Genomic DNA, 19,236 nt, shown 5'->3' on the forward strand with positions numbered 1-19,236 from the left:
GATAAACTACTCAAACAAATATTCGTACTTGAAAAACCAACATTAGTGTCAGTGATGAAGATGACACTTTATCAAAGTCTTCTAATTAAGTTTATTTCTGGAGTCAGACACAATTTTTTTGATTATTTTTTGGGGGGAATGAGATGAAAGTGTTATTTCAAGTATAATTTAAGGTAAACAGATATTTTTTATTATTGGTGCTACATGATTTTTTTTCTTTGGACTTTTTACTTTTCATGGAAAGATGTATTATGTCAAGATATTGTAAAGACATGAATTAAATGAAGGATTTAACGAGTCCATACAAAGTTCTTTCTCCGTGTTTTATGTTTTTATTTTTATTTTATTTTTTGTTAAACTTTCTAAGCCAGCTTATTAAAAATGGACCTTTTCTCATCTCTAAATATTCCATCATATTGAAGATATGTCTCTATGCAACTCTTCACGACGCTGTGTTGTAGGGTATTCCCCCAACCCATCAGGGCAGTGTGTGGACTACTTCTAGGACTCGTGCACCGTCAGCCCTCCTTTTGTAAATCTTAAACTATTGTTATCATTTCTAATAGTCACTTTTGGTATTCCAACCACCCCCTTTCCCCACCTGAAGAATATAAACTTGGAACCATGGAAAGGGGGCATGGGGTGTTCATCCACTTGAAGAGTGTAAAACATCTGAAGACACTTGATGTGATGATAAGAAAGCCAAGTTATTCTTCCCATGAAAATTGGGAAACCCTTCCACTTCCGTGCCCCCCAACCCCTCCCCCTACCCCCCCCCCCCCACTCTGTGTCTCTCCCTCTTTCTATCATTGCAATTAAGGTAGCATATGCCATTAAAAGCCCCATTGACTTACACACTAAATCACAAAAGTAATGTGGTCTCTAAGTCTAGATAGAAGTTTTCACTAGCTTAACGCTACCCATCACCGGATAGCTGACAATTTTGCCTTTCATGGCACCATCAATTTTCCGTATCATGACCGTGTAGATTTTTGCTATCCGAGCCGAAAGTTTTCGTCACTTGTAAACAAACCTCTTCACTCAGTGGTAAACAATTTTCCTACGCTGCTCCTGGGAGGCCTAAAGGGGTCTAAAATTGCCTCAATTGACTCAAATTATCTCACCACATTTACTTCCATTCATGCTCTTCAACATGCAAGCCACAAAAAAACGAGATCATGATTGATAATAGGTCACAAAAGATGTTCTCCTGCTGCTTTTGGCACTTTTCCTGAAACAGAAGAATAATCAAGCTGATGGATATAGACTCTAATAGGAGTATGCCACCTAAAGTCTCTTCTGTTGCATGCGCTTCAGCAGAATGCTGACGTTTGTATGTTTATGTACATGATTCGACCTGTTTCTACACTGCTTAACGCATATAAGTAATTACAAAATTACATTTGATATTGTTAAATTAAGTCCACAAAAGGTGTTTCAAACTACAAGAAAATATCATATTTCAGAAATGAAAAGTATGCCAAATATACCCGTTCTTATCTCCCATAGGGTAAACTGCATCATTTGCTCTCGCAAAGCTGATGGTTAAAAAGAACAAGCATGCGCAATCAACCTGCATTGAACAAATGGTTATTCTGATGTGCTGAGCACTACTACTGTATGTGCTGATGTGCCGTCCGTACCCGAGAGTTGTAACGATATGTATAGTAAACTTTAATGGCGCCCTCTGTTTTGTAGTCTGTAGGCCGATCCGTCTGCGTCACAATGCGTTGCTGCGCCCGACGTGAACTACGAGCTACATTGTTTTCCGTACACACAAATGTATATGTACGGATACGTCGTATAGTAATACATTCCTTACTGTGAAGGTATACAGACGGCGAGCCAGGATTGAAGCAGGGAACGGATAGCGCGGCGCAAGTAATATCATGGGTTGCCAACATTCGAAATGTCAGGTCAGGAGAGAGGAAAGAGGCTCAGGGAGCGTCAGAGACAGAAAGGGAAACTTTTGGAACTGGATCGGGAGGAAGCGACGTGCAATGGTGAGTCGGAATTATAGCTTTGACCAAATGCGTAGTAAGGCCTATGTATAGTGTATATGTTCTGTCTTATGGGTACACCGTACAATTAATATCATCCCACGGCGCTCCCTCGTAACGATCCCGCCCATGTATTTCATCGACTGCATTTTATTGCAATTTATTTGTCTTCCCTTTTAGTAATAAAATGGCTCTTTTTATGTCAATAATGTGTCCGTTTAACCATGTAGCCAATTTTAAATAACCCCTAACTTGTCCTGAGTCGGGAAAACGTCTGACGTCATCTATTTTAGTTCAACGGTGGGCATATGTTCCTAGGATAAGTCATTCGACTAAAATGTAAACTGCTTTTTCAATTTCCAATTAAAATGTTTTAGTTCAACTTAATCCTCCATATAAATCGTAATTCTGAAGCTGAACCCGCTGAGCTCGTACGTTAACTCATGATAAATACGGTGTACGGGTTTTCCCTCAAAGAATACGTTTTTTTTATGTTGAAAATAATCCATTGTAATAATAATTATGCGTAGAAAAGAAACACTGTGATAAGAGAACAATCATAAATTTAAACGAGCAATAACCATACTAGTGAATGATACATAGATGAATTACAATGTTGTTGCAATTGACAGTTCGCGGTAAACTTACAGCAAGTTTAAATTTATACCATTTATCTCAATGGGAATTAACTGTGTGATATAGCTTGGCGCGTGCCATGCATATCGGAAATGTTCATATATGTGATGACATTGGTACGTGTGTGTTCACAAGCTCTTCGTTCAGTTAGAAAAATAGTACACGAACAAATTAAAACTTTAATATAGCCATTAATAACCGAGAATTTTGTTTGAACTTGAGGACTTTGCAATACAGTAGGATGTTAAGGTAAGTTATAAAATATGTGACAATTACTTATCGATTCCTTGACCAATGAAAAAAGTTCGTTGCACATCAATCTTATGACGTACTTAGCCGAGTCTAACATAAGGCTTAGTTCTACAGTAATGTTAACAGAGGCCTAACTACAGTCGTAGTGTACATGACAATGTGGCCTTGACGATGTCCATTTTACTTTCTTTAGACAAAATAGGTGTTATATAAATGTTAATGATTCTTTCACATGCTTCTTACGTTGCTTTTCAGTTTCTTTGCGTTCATGAATTTCAAATTGAGCATTGCCTATAATTATTTCAATTTTCAAATTCCCGAGGTGCCCAAAGTTTTTATTTGTTAGCCTAACAAAGTAACAGTTAGGCCTAAGTTCGATCTAGTAGATCTAGCATGTACATGCATTATGTGTAAATTAACTTAAACAAGTATTTTGTTGCCTATGAACTTTCATAAACATTTTCATAAATTTAAATTCACAAATTCCCTTCCGAAATACATACCAGTTTGGGATGTTCATTCTTATATTGTTATTAATTAAATGTCACACCATTGTTTTGTGCTGTAAGAATATTTGAATTAACATGACAGCCATGTTAATTCATTTGGGAGAGCCCTATATGCAGCTGTTGTTTTTATATGAACAGGATAGAGAATTTTATGAGAAATATGGAGATGTGTATATGGGTGGTGTGAAAAGTTCTAAGATTTCAAGATTTGTGAAAAATGTGAAAATCGTTTGAAACATGAGAAAGTTTGACCTAGTTTTGCGAATAAATCAAGGAATATTCTTCATTTGTGTACAAATAAATAGCTTTACTTTGGTGGAACAGACTGAGGGAAGGGGAGTTGCATGTGCATAGGCCAAACAGTGGCCAAGCCCCTCTCCCAGTTAGTATGTTTGGAAAAAGGCCCTTGCAGAAAATCTGATCATGGAAGAAGAGGGAAGGTTCTTAGTGTGTCCCTGAAATTGGTGTTCATTAAGTTGTGTTGGTGTAATTTATGTAGAATAAGATCATTGGTTTGCCAGAGACTGTATTGGTGTCAGAACATCCTCAAACTATCTTTTATGTCAGTTCAATGGTGGTTGTAACTTTCCAGTTACTCAAATAAAAAACGGTTTAACCACTCACGAAACCTGCCTTCGTAACTGAATCTACTTTTTCATGATTTTTGCATACTACTTCACTATAGCCCTCTCCCTCCCTGTCCTTCTCTCCCAATCCAGAAAACCTCAAAAAGGTTGGTATTTGACATGTAAGTATGTATGTAACTATGGACTTATACATTTAGTTACACATGATCACTGTATACAGTTGGTGCAGCATCCCTCACTGTTCATCCAGATTTTCTACATAACCAGGATTAAGTTATGACACCCTGCTTAAGAGTTATTCCAACTTGTCGTTTCATTTCGATAGCAACAGACACATTAACAATATGGAATAAGTCTCACTAAAGCAGTTTTTTATTTCTGCATTCATTCATACAGGTTCAAATCCTGAAATCATCAGATGTTGATGACGTTTCAGCGACCACTTACTCCGAGCTGCTCACACTTGATAAGCAAGGCCGTGCGAAAACAAAGACATCTTTTGCTCGAAGAGCAGACGACAGGCATGTTGCTGGTAACCCTGGTAACCAAGCACAGGAAACAGTTGAGAGAGGACAGAGACTGCAGCAAGGTGAGTTCCCTTTTGTTTGTATGTATGTATGTCTGTATTTTAGATCCTCCTGCAAGCAGGAACTCGCGAAGAAGCCATCATTGGCTTGTCAAGCTGCAAGCTGACCGAAGTCAGTCTCTTAGATTTATATTTAAAGACCATGATTATGAATTGTCAATTGTCAACCACTCTGTAACTGGACGACATACATTAACCTTGGAGTGACTCGAACTCGGGACCTTATGATTGAAAGGCACCGGCCTTAACCACTGAGCTAACCACTGAGCCTTTTAAGTAAAGTATTTGACCAGAGATATATCCAGGTTAAAAATTATGAATTTCAATTTGTAAGTAATTATTAAATGATTTCAAGAAAATTTTCCTGATTTTTGAAAAACTCATAAAACATGATATCCTCAATGAGCAAGAAAAAAAAAAAACCAAAGAAAGAAAGCAAGAAGTCCAAAGGTGACTAATATGAGTCTTTCTAGCATATACATGGTTTGAAGGGTTTCATTTTTAACGTTGATAGTAATTGAATGCAATTTACATATGATATTTTTTTTCTATTCTTGTTTTTTTGCCACAGCAGCATCTTGTCCTGGGAAGAAAAGTCGATATCCAACACCAGCATCGTCCGAGATTGCCGATATATCGACCGTCGAACAGAGTGATCGCAACTCGACACAAAAATATATGGGTAAGCCCTCTCTTACATCAGCCGAATCCTCATCTGATGACTTCATACCAATAATTCCATCGTGGAGGATGAGAAACAGGCCTGTCGAAGAAAAGGTCGGTGATTTGACGTCAGAGGAGGAGGAGGAGGAGCAAGAGAAGGAAGAGGAGGATAATACTGTGGCCGATCAAGGACAAGGCAACGATTTAGCACGTCACAGCGAGGAGCCAGTTATAAGCAGAAGAGGCAATGACATCACATCACAAAAAAAGCCAGTGAGAGACTGGATTGGAGGAGATGGTTCCTGGCAAGCTGGGAGACAGGATCAGATGGAAGAGGAACAAGAACCAGCAAACGCATCCATGTCAAGAAGAGCAGGCCCGGGACGAGGAAGTCTCAGGAGGGAGCAAACCAGAAGGCAGGAAGAACTGAGCAATTCGAGAGCAATTGAAAAGCGAATGTCAAGAAGGGAATCGAAAAAATTAGGGAAAAGAGGGACGGAGCAGAAAAACAGAGAGAAGAAGAATTTCGCCCTAAGAGAAAGTTTAAAAGAACAAGTTGTCAAAATAGAAGAGAAAATTAGAGTTCAGAAGGACAATGAACTGAAAGAACTTCTTAAGGATGAAAAGTTTGCAGATGGTTACAGACAAAAGAAACAGAAAGAGAAAGAACAAAAGAGGAGAGAAGAGTACTTGAGAGAAAACGGATTCGTTTCTGAGGAGATTGACGACGAAGACATAAGACAATTCAAATACAGAGCGATCCAGAGACAGATTGAGGAGAAGGAAGAGCGACGAAAGATTCAGAAGCAGCAGAGAGCAGAGGAAGAGAAGCGACTGGAAGAAGAAAAGAAACGCAACGAAGAGATGAAGTTGGAGAGATACTTTGAGCGGTTGAGACTGAAACGTGAGAATGAAAAACAACAGCTGAAGCAGCAGAGAGAGGAAGAGGAGAGGAGAGAGAAGGCGCAAGGGATCCTGGATGAAATAGAAACAATTGCAGAGATGAGGAAGAGAGAAACGAGAGCACGACAAGAAAAGATGATGCAGCCAAAGAGATTATCAGACGAAAGGAGACAAAGGTTGTCTGTTATTGATGAAATTGATGAAAGTAATAGGGAGAGAGAGAACTCATCAAACCGCCGCAGAAATGAATTGCCGAGTGATTCTATTGACGATCTGTTACAGAGGAAGGTATTTATGAATTCTAAAAGCCATCCTAATTAATTTAAAATATCTTGCTTCAAATTTGACAGCGAAAAAAAATGTACCCTGTGATATGGTTGAGCATTTAGTTTTTATACCTGGCGCAGTTTCTCCTCAAATCGCTGACCAACTTACTTAAATACTCAATAGTAGAAATAAAGCAAATAAAAAAATTATGTGTGGAACACAGTAGGCAGGCAGTAAGGGTGTGTGGGTTGCGGGGGGGGGGGGGTGGGGGGGGGTTGACAGGGGTGAAACATAAGTTGTTTGCTGGCAGGTATGGTGTAATATATATAATCATTGTTCCCACTTTGGAAAAATGCTGCAGCAATTTTTCGATAATAAAGCAAATCCTCCCTACCCTACTTAACCAAAGGAATATGGACTAGTTGCTTAATGCTTTTAACACATCTTACAACTATTCGCAGGTAAAAAAAAATCAACCTCCTTCTCAACCAGACCAGAGGAACGCCGTCAAGATGAGAGAGGTTTCTGGGAGAGGACACAAAGTTGGTGAACTTGTCAACCAGAGCATCGGCTTTAGTAATGTGAGTGAGAATTGATCAGTCTTGTCCTTGAATGTTGGTAATGTTAAACAAATGATGATTTAGTTTACCAGACTCCCATGTTCTCTTATATTTGGGACCGGGGACTGATCAGCTTAAAGTGGTGAGGAATGTAAAGGGGTCATGGGAGAGGGTGAAGGTGCAGGGTGATGTGGGGGGGGAGGGGAGGGAGACAGGTGGAGGGGTTTCATCCCCTAAAGAGGGTACCATCTCAAAGTTCAGTGCTGCAATCAAGTCATGTTGCACATGATTTCTTTCTTGTCCAATGTTCCTGTGCAAAGTCCCGACAATAGGGATGATTTTTGCCAAAACTAGTAACGGAGGAGGATGGGAAGGGCTGACCCATTCTGACCCAATTTCTTCACATTTGTTGTAATTTAAATCTGAGCAAAATACAAAATCCAATGGCTCTCATCCTTTTTCTCCGACCTTACATCCTCGAACCTTTCTTTGTTTCAAACCTCACATTACGTCATAAATTATGTGGCAATGCCCGACTCTTTTCTCCATCCTGATATATCTTGAAATGTGTTTTACCCTGTTTGTGTTCACAGTTCAACAACAGATACCAAAGTAGGTTTCATGCATCTCGCTTCCCTGCTGCCATTACCAAATCAGTTCGGCCTCTAAGGGTCCATGCCAACCCAACCCACAGCCCACACTGGACAACAGGCAGTGACTTCTCTAGACACCAGGCACTCAACGGTCAGAACAACAGACCACAACCATCAACTGTGACGAACCAGAGAGATAAACCAACTAGACCAAAAGCTGCAGTTGGGGAACGTCCACCAGTTCCCTCAGTTGGAAGGATCCCGGAATCTGCAAGACTATTCTTCCAACGGCAACACCGGCAGTAAATCCCATGACTCAGACTTGGCCCTAGAGGAAACTTAAGTGTCCCCACCCCCATTTTTCCCCTCCCCTCCTCCTTTCCCCTTCCATTTCCAACCATGCTGCCTTCTAACCCCCTTTTTTCTGCTCTTTTTCTTCCTTATTGGATTTTTTTTCCATTTTTTCCATCTCCTCACCCTCTCCCCTCCCCATCCAGAAGTTTTTCCAAAATAATTATTTGTCGCTTTTTTTTTTTTAAGGATGTTCTCATTTTTTCTTAAATTCACCCTTTAAATCCCCCCCCCCCCTCCCACTACTGCTGACTTTAGGGTAAAAGTTTTGGGTCATTTCTGGGTTGAACTATTAGGGAGTAACATCAGAAATTAATATAGCCTTATGAGATTCTAATTTTAGTCAGGGATGTTCATAATAACTGCTGCTCTTTGAAGTGAAAAACTGTGAGAAATGAAACCAAGTGATGTCTGAGTCGAAATGTGTTGCGGCAAAAGAACAGATGGAAACCAATATAGCCTCTGATAATGAACGTTGATCAGGACTGTTAGTAATAGCTGCTCTTTGAAAGTGGGAATCGTGAGAAATGAAACTGATTTATATCTGGGTCGAGGTTTGTTTGGAAATGGAACTGATGGAAGCCACTGTAGCCTTCTCAGAATGAAATTTCAGTGTTAAAGGACTTTTAATAAAGCTGCTCTTTGAAAGCAAGAATCATGAGAACTAAAACCTAAAGTAAAAGTTTAAGTCAAGGAAGAGAACCATGTGCAATGATACTAAAACTACATATTTTGTAAATTAAATTTCAATCAATACATTTGCAATTCAAAATAAAACTACTTACCCTGTTTACTGTGCTCCCATTTATGCATTGTATCTACAAATCTTTGTTATTTGATTTTTATTTGAGATATTTTCAGCACTTGCATTTTATTGCAACACATTTAGCTTCCATCTCCCGTAGCATAGGTTCTCCATTGACTTATTAAACTAACTGTGTTGGCAAAAACCAAGGGATGGTTGACCAAGTGGGAGTCAGGGGATGGAGGAGGGGGACTAATTCTTTACATCTTCCCTCCATATCTATTGTGCTTTGGAGTCCTTAATTGAGATTTAATAAAAAACTTTTCTCCTCTCGTCTGGCCCCCCTTTCCCCCCCCCCTTACCTGAATCCCATGCAGAGAATTACAGGCATTGAAGACTCGCCCCAAACCGTGTGCCGTCCTGTGAAAAAGTTAACTTTCCGTTGCTTGCAAGTGACATTTTCTTCTTGTCGCTACAAAATGGCAGGCAGTAAGGAAACGTGATACCTTGTTATCTTTAGCTGGGCGTGAGATGTCCATCGCTGTATCGTTTGTACACTGTGCTGTGGGTATTGACCGCAGCAGTATTTACTGACTATACACTAGTGTCTAATTACCGACGGTAGCAAGCTGTGTGTGTATTTTCTGGGATCGATAGTAGTGTCTAACACTTCTGTTACACCTCATTCGAAACTAGGTCAGATTACCGGCATTAGACGTTTCTTTTTTTGTGCGAGTCTTCACACCCTTTAAACAGTGCCAGACAATCGAATGACCAATGCTTTGCTTGGTTTTGATCATAATCCGTCAATTTTTCGACTTGTTTACCGTAATTGCTATACCATGCAGAAATTCAAAGTCAATATTTCAAGATAAAAATATTGAACTTTCGATAAAGCATTTACAAATGATAGTCGATATAACAAGAAAACAAAGTCGAAAAGTTGATAATATGAAAGTTTCAAAGTTTAAGAAACACGTGGAAAGTTTGATATGAAAACGGTTATAATTTCCATTGTACTGGTTCCTTATACAACTACCTATTGTGGTGATTTAGTTTGGTTCAGATATCATCATTTTCATGCTCGTTTTAGAAGAGCTTTAAAGAAAACAAATACATAAGATTGAAGATGGTGAGGGGGGGGGGGGGATGGCAATCTGAATAGTTGGTCAGTCAATGGAGCAATTAAGAGGTATAACAACCAAATACATCAACAAACAGTAGAAACGGAGATTTTAGGTCACTCGAAAGAATACTGAAAAGGGGGAAATGGATTTTACCGCATTTTCGTAAGGGTTGAGAGTATCGCAATTGCGCGTAGCCAAGAGGGGGGGGGGGGGCGGCGAAGGGCAAGACGGCCCCCCCCCCTTGAGCATGTTTTTATTATTTTTTTAAAATGTTTTTATGATATCGCTAGTAATTTCAAAAGAGAAAATGCTAAGATGGAACTTACAAGGCCTGGGAAGTGCCATTTGGCCAGCCATCTGGGAGGCATTTTCAGCCAAAATGTTCTTGTATGCTTCGCGCCAACCCATGGTGGCGCTACGCTTAGATAGTTTGCAATGCCGTATCTACGGCTCTGAAAATTTGCCTACATTTTCGCCCCTCCCTTGGCAATTTCCTGGCTACGCGCCTGTTTTTACCTCTGTGTAGTTTGACCTTTGACCATTATTTGTGACATATTTTGTATCAAATGGCAATGGCATCGGTTATAAACAGTACTGGTGTTGCCAAAGAGCAGAGGATGGAGGGGTATTGTTGTTTCCTTACATACAATCCAATATCAAAACACAAAGGAGCAAATGATGATATTCGAAACATAATTAGTATGCATGGTGATTATTTTATTTACTAACTAAGAGACAGGTTAACCACAACCAATAGAGTGACATTCCTTCTTCGTTTACAGATCTGATCTTCGGTAAAATGTAACAGATGATTCAACAAGGTCAGAGGTCAAGCCAAGGCTTTCTCGAGGTCATCATAATTATAGCTTTTATTTAGCAGTTTAGGAACACTGCAGAAGGTATTATCGATCATAAAAAATTCTACAAAACAACAGTTCTCTTAATGTGTTCGTTATATGAAGTATTGGTCCCAAACTTAAGCATGCTACAACTTGGTACAGGTTTTTAAAAGTGTTTTTTCTTTTTCTTTCTAGTCGCCCAAAACAAGTTCATTTGGACATTTAAATGTCAGAATTTGGCAAAATGATTTGAAGGGTGCAGTAAGATGGCGTTGAAATCTGATCTTCAGTGACCATAATTTAACTTCTTGGCATTTTAGCTAAGACCATATGTCGTAAACTGTTCCCTTTCTAAGGGAATCGTCGACACCTGACGATGATCACAAAGTCACAGTCTAGATGCAAGGGGACTGGGGTTGAGAGCGGATCAATGTTTGGTTGTTTAGTATTCGTGCCCATGGTTCTTTTTGGGTGACTTTTCTTAACCAGAAAACGTACAGAAAACCTACCAGAGAACATAAGTTCCGATGAATGTAAAAGCATCGAAAACAGAGAGGACCATTATTTGAATTTGTAGCATATTTGGGAGCAATACTTCAACTTATCACGTGATATAGTGATAACGCGACTTTTTTTACAATTAACATCTAAGCATAGCATTCGAGTTTAGTCGCTAAATTTACGAAACTTACTACGTATTACGCACTAGTCAAGAAATGAATAAAAGATAGCAGTCCAGAGGGGTCAAGTAAACTTTACTTGGTGCAAACTGTGCATGCCAATTCGAATCGGTCTTTATAAGAACCACAAGGCAAACCTCCGGTAGAAGAGCACACACCTTCGACAGGCTGCATAGATGCAAACTTTACCCGTTGATTATTTCTAGTGGTGGGGTTTCCGTTACCGGTTACCCGTTGATCTGTATCATTTCTAATGGTGGGGTTACCGTCAAGGCATACGTACTGAACACGATAATGTTTTTCGCGCTCAGCCATTAAGAACCCACTGTATTCGAGGTTCCATTCACTCGACGGACAAGATAAACGAGCAGGGATCATGAGCATAGTATTTCGACCGATAGACTCACATACTGCACAAGGAATATCGTGACCTGCTAATGGATCTAGTGGCGGGAAATCATGCCTGTATTTCACAGTATAGATAGAGCTTCTTCTTTCTTGTTTACCAGACTGCGAATTGTTGTTGTATTCAGGTGTTTCTGGGAGGCACAGGTAGTTACTGCCTCCTCCCTTAGCAACACGATCTGGTGCCGCAGCTAGACCACTGTATACTTTATTAGCGGTGGTTGGACACTCGTCACGGCCCCAGCGAATGTAGATACTGCCAGATACTTAAATATAACAAAGAAGAAAAACATAATAATAATGCATATATCATTGTTTGAGTCGAGTCCACTTAACCCACCCCCCCCCCTCTCCACCCAACCTTACGAGTCCACTTCCGGTAAGCCGGTATATTGGAATCGAGGTATTAAAAATCAATTAAGTTCAACATTCAGGAGGAAAAAACGTCTGCTAATATAGTGTATTACATGAGACCTATTGCAAAGTCCTGTAATGACGAAAGACGCATACGACTAATGCAATTCGAAGCAGTCCACTAATTAGGTAGAACTCGGAGTAAGACTTCGAGCCGGAAACTCGTACACTTAGGCCGTTAGTTTCACATTGTGACTACTTGCACTGCAGACGTACGCTAAAATAGATACGGAAACTAAGCATGCATATCGGTCTATTTATTACATATTGTTGAATGCATATAGAAGCAATGCAATATAGAAAAGGTTCTATCTTTACCTGAAGCCGTACTCTTCGTTTGATGGACCTTAATTATGCATATCTCGATAACCACAGTCTATATATTGTGAACACTCTCATCCTACTGGGGTTTATGGCGTTTTTGGTTTCGATGATAATCGTAACCTATTTAGTCATGTAGGTGGATGAGTGCGTGTATGAGTGTGACGCCTTGCTTGTTAACACGATAACTCAAGAAGGGAAGCTTGAATCAATCTTAACCTTGGTGAGTAGGTGTACCACATTGAGTCGAAAAAAGGCTATCGTTCTTAGAGAAGGTCACAGATCATTTGGGGTCACCAGGGGTCAAATTGTGAAAACAAAAATTTGTGAATAGCTGTGCCAGCATCATTGGAGATTCCAGCGCCATTACCAAACGGGCAAATTGACATACGCCTCGCTCCGCAGGAAATCTCTCACATATAAGCATAGCTTAGAACCCCTTAACGCCATAACAATGCACGTTGCATTAATGCATAGAAGCCAGTCACTGCTTGTCGCTTGCAGCAAATTGAAGATCAACCGCTCACCCAAAAGCGTCAACCTACATTGCTACTTTACGTAGAGTCTAAATGTTAGGCAATGAAGTGCACAATTAATTTTCCAGACTATTTGTAAGAAATTCTTTAAATAAAAAACAAACACACAGATTGTGAGACATATCTAAAAGTATATGTATGCGGAATGGAAAGCGAAAAGGAATCTTTAACATGTTTTTTTTTTTTTAAATGGTTCAACGAAACAGTTTGTTGCTGCTCGATCAGTACTACTGGGTCGTAACAACACTAAGCAGTACTATCTACGGAACATAATGAACGTTTAACGACATTTTCAAGGCACCAAGAAATTGAAATGCGTCGTTTAACTGAACAAAAATGCAACTCGTAACATGTTACCAAAGTTCATCGATCAGTATAAGGTACCGCACCTTAATTAGAGTAGTGTACATTCGCTCGAAAGGTTAACCACTGTCAGAGAAAATTTGCTGCTTGTTTAAGCATGTTCTCAGTAACTATCATTGCTTGTTCTGCCTTTATATGAAAGAGCATAATTTAAAATACAGATAGTGTGAAAATAGGGAGGATCGAAGGTGATATAAACCATTTTATAAAATCTTTGGTTAAATGTTGATATTACTCCGAGCGAGCAGATGGAAGGGTGTGGGTTCAGTATGCTAAACTTGCTCCTCTTCTAGCTCAAAATCTAAACGGTCATGATATGGAAGTTTGCAAGTGCCATAATAGGCCAATATCTCAGCTATCTATGCTTTGGCAGGACTTGAAAGTGACGAGTTTAGTGTGTACGTCAATGGAACAATTAATTGTGATGCGAGACCATTTGATTACCGCTAGACTGCATCTTTCCTTTGGTATTTCAATGGCAGTGACAGAACGGGCGATATCATATACGGCTTTGCTAGCCTATAGACCTAGCTACAAGTTAACTAGTAGTAGTAGTAGTATAGTAGGGGCCTACTATACCGTTGCAAATGTAAAGTTATCGTTGTATTAAAGCTACAGTAGTTTCTATGTCTAGGCTATATTCAATGGATAGGATAGGAAAGTAGAATTCAACACAAGTATTAGGTGATAACCAGCTTTGTTGGGACTGAGATGACAGTTTGCTCTTCCTGTTTGTCAAGTAGGCCTATAGGCCTAATTGCTAATTAAGAAGCATAAGATGCAACACGACAGAGTCATTCTTGGACCTTCCAAGCAAATAACGATGAAGATTAAATGTTTGTGGTAAATGTTAAACATCATGTCAATTATTGTTCAGCGACATAAAAAAAGAGAGGTTAGGCCTATGTTTTGATGATAAGATTACGATTTCGTCGAAACCTCGTTACCATAACGTAGGCACCCTTTGCGCGAGTCATTGTTTTGGGTGTACCAAGATGGCGCGAGCGTTCTTCCAATAAGATCAGTGATTGCTGTCAGTAGGAGCGATATGGCTTCTATGTAGGTAACAGTCGACCGGGATGCGAATATTTTTTTCCCAAACTGAACTGACACTGAAATTATTTCCTCGCTTCTGATTGGCTCTCAGCGAGCACGTCAAACGTCAAACAGCGAACAAGTCAAAAGACACAGACATATCGTCAAATGCCTTTTTTTGTGTACACTCACTGGCTGGCACACACTCGCTCGCAGTCTTCACGGCCACTGCATATTCGACTAGGCCTATCATGATTCACTGACTGAATTCATTTTGAATTTATGATTATAAAACCAAAAGTATCGCAATTCCGAATGTACACAAACACCTCGTACATATGTACATCGGCTACATGCAAGGGCGTAGGAACCGGGGGGCTGGGGGGCGCCAGCCCCCCAGTGAAAAATGTGGAGGGCGGAAGTATCATTCCGCCCCCCCCCCCCCCCGCTTCGCAAGTCAAAAAACCCCTTTTTCATTTCCAAATGAGAAAAAAAATCTCATTTGGAGCACCAAATTGCATCTAAGGCCTGGTGAAAATACAAAATTAAGTTTACAAAATGGAGTGGGTGTTGAAGTGTGCTATATTGCACCAAATTGCATCTGAGGCTACGTGGAAATGCAAAAAATTCCAAAGGGGAGGGGGACACCCCCTCCTCTTAGACCCCTCTTCCAGGCCGGCCATCAGTCTTCAGCCCCCCACTCAAAAGTACCTTCCTACGCCACTGGCTACATGTATACAATTACAAATGCACTGTGTATTGTGTTGTATGCTATACATAGTACAATAGGCTACATAAAATGTGTTGTGTAGAGCGGAGTCAAGCGAGTAAAGAAACGATCGAGGACTGCGACTGCCTATAATGGGCGCAGCAGTTTAGTTGGGAATAGTTGCTTCATTGTGTTAAGAACACTATAAACGTTCGTTCATATATACCTACCAAAAGTTCTGGAAAGTTGCTAGTGTGAATATCTTGAATTTGTTCGTGTTGATCATTCTGATATCGACAGAGTATGGAGGGATCCATGTTGAATACTAAAGTATATCACTTGATCGCTGAGAGCCAATCAGAATCGAGGAAATAATTTCAGCGTCAGTTCAGTTTGGGAAAAAAATATTCGCGGCCGGGATGTGTCGACGTAAGGGAGTGTTCATTAAAAGGATATTATATACAGAAGGATAGCACATCTTGTAAATAACAGCTTAGCACGGTAATTTGTATTAACTTGGCTAAGCGTTAACAATCCTATTGTGTTATCACGGGATGAATTAACCATTTAAGCCAGCAACCGTTTACAACGATATGAATGATTATAATTACCAGTCTCTAGTTTGTAGCGTGAAATAGCATGGATAATTAACACATTTTAAAGGTGTGGGTACAAAGTATGCAAGATCGTTTATTATACCAATTTACATGTAAACTATTTATGGTTTCGCTCAAGTTGTTATATATTTAATCCCGTATTGAATTGCATTTAAACAAACGGCTACACTTATAACTGTTTGAAATCTCAACCAACTGTCCACCAAGACGATAAATTCTCTGTTAAAATAATACTTCAGTACAAGTGTACTTTGTTCCTATCGTAATTGTTAATTTACCAATATAAAATTTCATTACCTGGTTTTTCATCGCTCATAATCTTAAGGTAACCGAACAGAGCCGCATTGACTTCGTTGTCAGGGTAGAGAGGTTGAATAGCAGCAAGATCACTATTGTCCAGAGCCGCATTGACTTCGTTGTCAGGGTAGAGAGGTTGAATAGCAGCAAGATCACTATTGTCCAGAGCCGCATTGACTTCGTTGTCAGGGTAGAGAGTTTCAATATCTATAGGCTCCGCGTTCATCATTGTCGCGGTGTACACAGACATCAACAGTAGGATATGTGGTAGAAAACTATGAATTCTAGCCATTTCGGGAAGCGGCAGTAAGTATTCTGCTGACAAAACGAGTTTAAGAATGAATAAGAATTAGTGTAATATTCTCACATCAGAAGGTAAAAAGTGATCTTTGTCTGTTGACTGTTGAAAAGTGAAACCACTGTGACCATAAAGAACTTTACACATACATAATTATATACCTCGTCGAAACAAAGTTCAAAGTGAGTGAAAATACTACATACCTGCATAATATAGTAGATAAAGAAGGGTTTCTAATTTAGACCCCCCCCCCCTCCCCACCTTCTCTCAAAAGCCAAAGACAGGGAGAGAGAAACACAGAGGTGAAGGTGGGAGGAGAGAGGGGTGGGTGGAGAGAGAGGTGGAGAAAGAAGCTATCACGCAAATAGCGATATCTTTGAAAGTCGATCTCATTCGTATGTTTGCGTTACTGATATAATCACGACTGTGTGTCGAACATTTCGCAACTGTCGACCTGTCTTATTGGTTTTCACTGTATTTTCAGCAACAATTCACTCTGATTCTCAGTAGTTTTTGCCATAGATAATAATCACTTTAAATTTGAAAACCACTTTTCTTTAATCTAAAATGACCTAATGATGACCGTTCCAGGGAACACTTTTGCTGCCGAAGTAGGGACAGTCCACATCGCCGGTGCAGCAAAAACATATGGCTGAACCCGATGGAAGGGTCGTTACGAAAGAGTTTCATTTCTTTCGCCACAGAAGATATAGACAATTTTACAAAGAACTTCCTATTTGTTATTTGCTGCCTCCCTCCTACTCCCCCCAGCGACCCCCGCCCATTCGGATATAGTACGTGCGCAAGTAGTTAGCAACAATATAGAGGAATATCGCGATTACAATTGTGATTTCTAAGTGTCAAACTGAGTTCCCCTCTTTCTACTCCCCTCACACAATTTGAAATTAACTATGTGTCATGATTAGCATCTTAGTCTGCATGTACAATTAAGAAGGTTCATTGTCTTCACAATCAAACAGATTTCAGCAAAAATGAAATTATTTAAGAATTAATACCCGACAAAACATTTACTACAATGTCCCTGTCTATTTGTAGTTTTTTTTTTTTTCATGCATCAGATATTATAGACATCTCCACTGAACGTCATGAAACTATACTCAACATCATAGTTTCATTTAGACTTAAATTCATAACTCTAAATTTTACATATGGTTGAAGACGATATATTGGAAAATTAATTTACGCATAACCCTCTTCTGAGAATGTTTTAGCAAGACATTTAAAATTTATGCTGCAAACTATAATAAGACAACTTTGACAACACTTTTTTTGTTAAAAACGAACTATAATCGGTCGATATAACTTAATATAACTTACCTTGATCAAACTAGACAGTCGATCTTCCACAAGTTGTTGCAAGTCAAGGAGTAAAATGTCTGAATGATGGATTTAATAGAAGAAGTGGCAATCTCTCAAGATCTCGCCTTCTAATGAGTTGAATGCGCAAGCTCACTATAATAAACCTTCCAATTTGTTGAATGCGCGTGCTCAGTATACCATTGCGCAATGTGTCATATAATCTCACAGTAAAGAAAAAACAGCAGTGGTGGTATTACGTGACTTCATTTACATATTGCAATATAATATCACTGACAAACAAATATAACTCAAATAATAGGCTATAGATAATATTTTCTTACATAAAGGTGGACATTTACATCTTGGGTACCCGCTAATAAGTTTCATGTACCTCCGGAGACTGACTCAAATCAGTATTTCAATCGTGCTTATGTATTACTATAATTGCTTCAGTTTCCAGAAATTGAATGACACCACAGTTCCTTCCAAATATGAGAGCAATGTACCCATAATGCTGCACGTACCTCCTTTCTTTGAGGAAGTTGGTTAGATACGTATAGAAAGACTAACTATCGATTGTGATGGGATGGGGCAGAATACCAGTGGGGTCTGGTGTATCCCAGAAGAATGTTTCACTAAGGTGGCCCAGATTGGACGTTTCTACTCTAATTTTCTATACGAATTTCAGTGTTTGTCTATTTCATGGAATCATCAAAATTCGAAAAAAAAAGAAAGAGAAAACTAAATGTATGAGGTACCGGTATATGAATGAAGAAATTATCATTTTGATTCCCTGGCACTACTCATATGAATTTGTTTTGTGACATTTTGATGCACTTAGCGTTACCCGCCCCCTCCTACCCCCCCCCGTGGAGTGTATGCCTATAGTTGAATAAAGTGAGGGGGGATGCACATACTCCTGCTTCTTTTCTAAGTTGGGGCAGTCGGGAGGAGGGTAGGGGTTCCCTTGTTCCTATGCTTAAGAGGTATGACAGTTGAACGTGGGTAAATTGGTTGTAGTTAGTTTATGCTGTCGCTTAGGAAGAGATGGTGTTACCTTTCTATCTCTAACGTGTAGTATTGAAGCTCAAAAATCGATACAAGAGAACAAGAAAACAATTTAAAAATGCTGTAACATCGGTCTCACAACAACTCCTTCCCCTAACTAATAACAGCAACCTTCTACATCCTCCAATTAATTATTCCTATGAAGGGAACATGATCAAATTTCGTTTCGTTTATTTCTATATGCATTAAATCACAATGATATACATTTGTTAATACATATGTTATAGGAATGAGGCAGCGGGACCAGAAGTAAGAGAACTTTTCGAGCCCGGCCCCTCACATAGTAACAACGAGAAAATTAAAGTTTATATAGAGAAAAGAAAACAAATTTGATAGAATATTTGATAATTTGTAGAAATAAATAATTACTGCTGAAGTATTGCTACGCTTCATTGGTAAATTGGACCAAACAATATCAACTAATATTTAAGATACACCTCGTATTGTTATATTCTGGGTACCCGCGGGACTGGTTCATGTGCCTCCATTGATTATGATCAGCTAACTCGAACCATACTTAAGTTTCATAAAAAAAAAATAATAATTTTAAAAAAA

At 39.3% G+C, this 19,236-nt stretch overlaps 3 protein-coding genes across 6 annotated transcripts in view; 2 read left to right on the top strand and 1 right to left on the bottom strand.

The window, feature by feature from the left end:
- LOC139964695 (alpha-catulin-like) overlaps nucleotides 1–19,236 on the top strand; it is a 185,658-nt gene that overhangs the window by 133,185 nt on the left and 33,237 nt on the right. The window lies entirely within an intron of this gene.
- On the top strand, nucleotides 837–10,714 carry LOC139964698 (uncharacterized). Of its 3 annotated transcripts, none has more exons than XM_071966548.1 (5): nucleotides 837–2,003; nucleotides 4,381–4,573; nucleotides 5,142–6,427; nucleotides 6,867–6,984; nucleotides 7,557–7,699. In XM_071966548.1, exons 1-4 carry the CDS (start codon nucleotides 1,890–1,892, stop codon nucleotides 6,951–6,953), a joined length of 1,680 nt encoding a protein of 559 aa, XP_071822649.1. In that variant the 5' UTR covers nucleotides 837–1,889; the 3' UTR covers nucleotides 6,954–6,984; nucleotides 7,557–7,699. The 3 variants fall into 3 exon arrangements, with proteins under 3 accessions (XP_071822649.1, XP_071822647.1, XP_071822648.1); XM_071966546.1 differs by having other exon boundaries at nucleotides 1,517–2,003; nucleotides 5,142–6,424; nucleotides 6,865–6,984; nucleotides 7,557–10,714; XM_071966547.1 differs by having other exon boundaries at nucleotides 1,517–2,003; nucleotides 5,145–6,424; nucleotides 6,865–6,984; nucleotides 7,557–10,714.
- Nucleotides 10,476–17,778, bottom strand: LOC139964715 (uncharacterized). Of its 2 annotated transcripts, none has more exons than XM_071966573.1 (3): nucleotides 17,632–17,778; nucleotides 15,996–16,310; nucleotides 10,476–11,969 (listed from the first exon to the last, which is right to left on the bottom strand). In XM_071966573.1, exons 2-3 carry the CDS (start codon nucleotides 16,285–16,287, stop codon nucleotides 11,374–11,376), a joined length of 888 nt encoding a protein of 295 aa, XP_071822674.1. In that variant the 5' UTR covers nucleotides 16,288–16,310; nucleotides 17,632–17,778; the 3' UTR covers nucleotides 10,476–11,373. The 2 variants fall into 2 exon arrangements, with proteins under 2 accessions (XP_071822674.1, XP_071822675.1); XM_071966574.1 differs by having other exon boundaries at nucleotides 15,996–16,313; nucleotides 17,632–17,754.

The sequence above is a fragment of the Apostichopus japonicus genome, chromosome 23 (genome assembly GCF_037975245.1).
Source record: "Apostichopus japonicus isolate 1M-3 chromosome 23, ASM3797524v1, whole genome shotgun sequence".
NCBI classification, from domain to species: Eukaryota; Metazoa; Echinodermata; class Holothuroidea; order Aspidochirotida; family Stichopodidae; genus Apostichopus; species Apostichopus japonicus.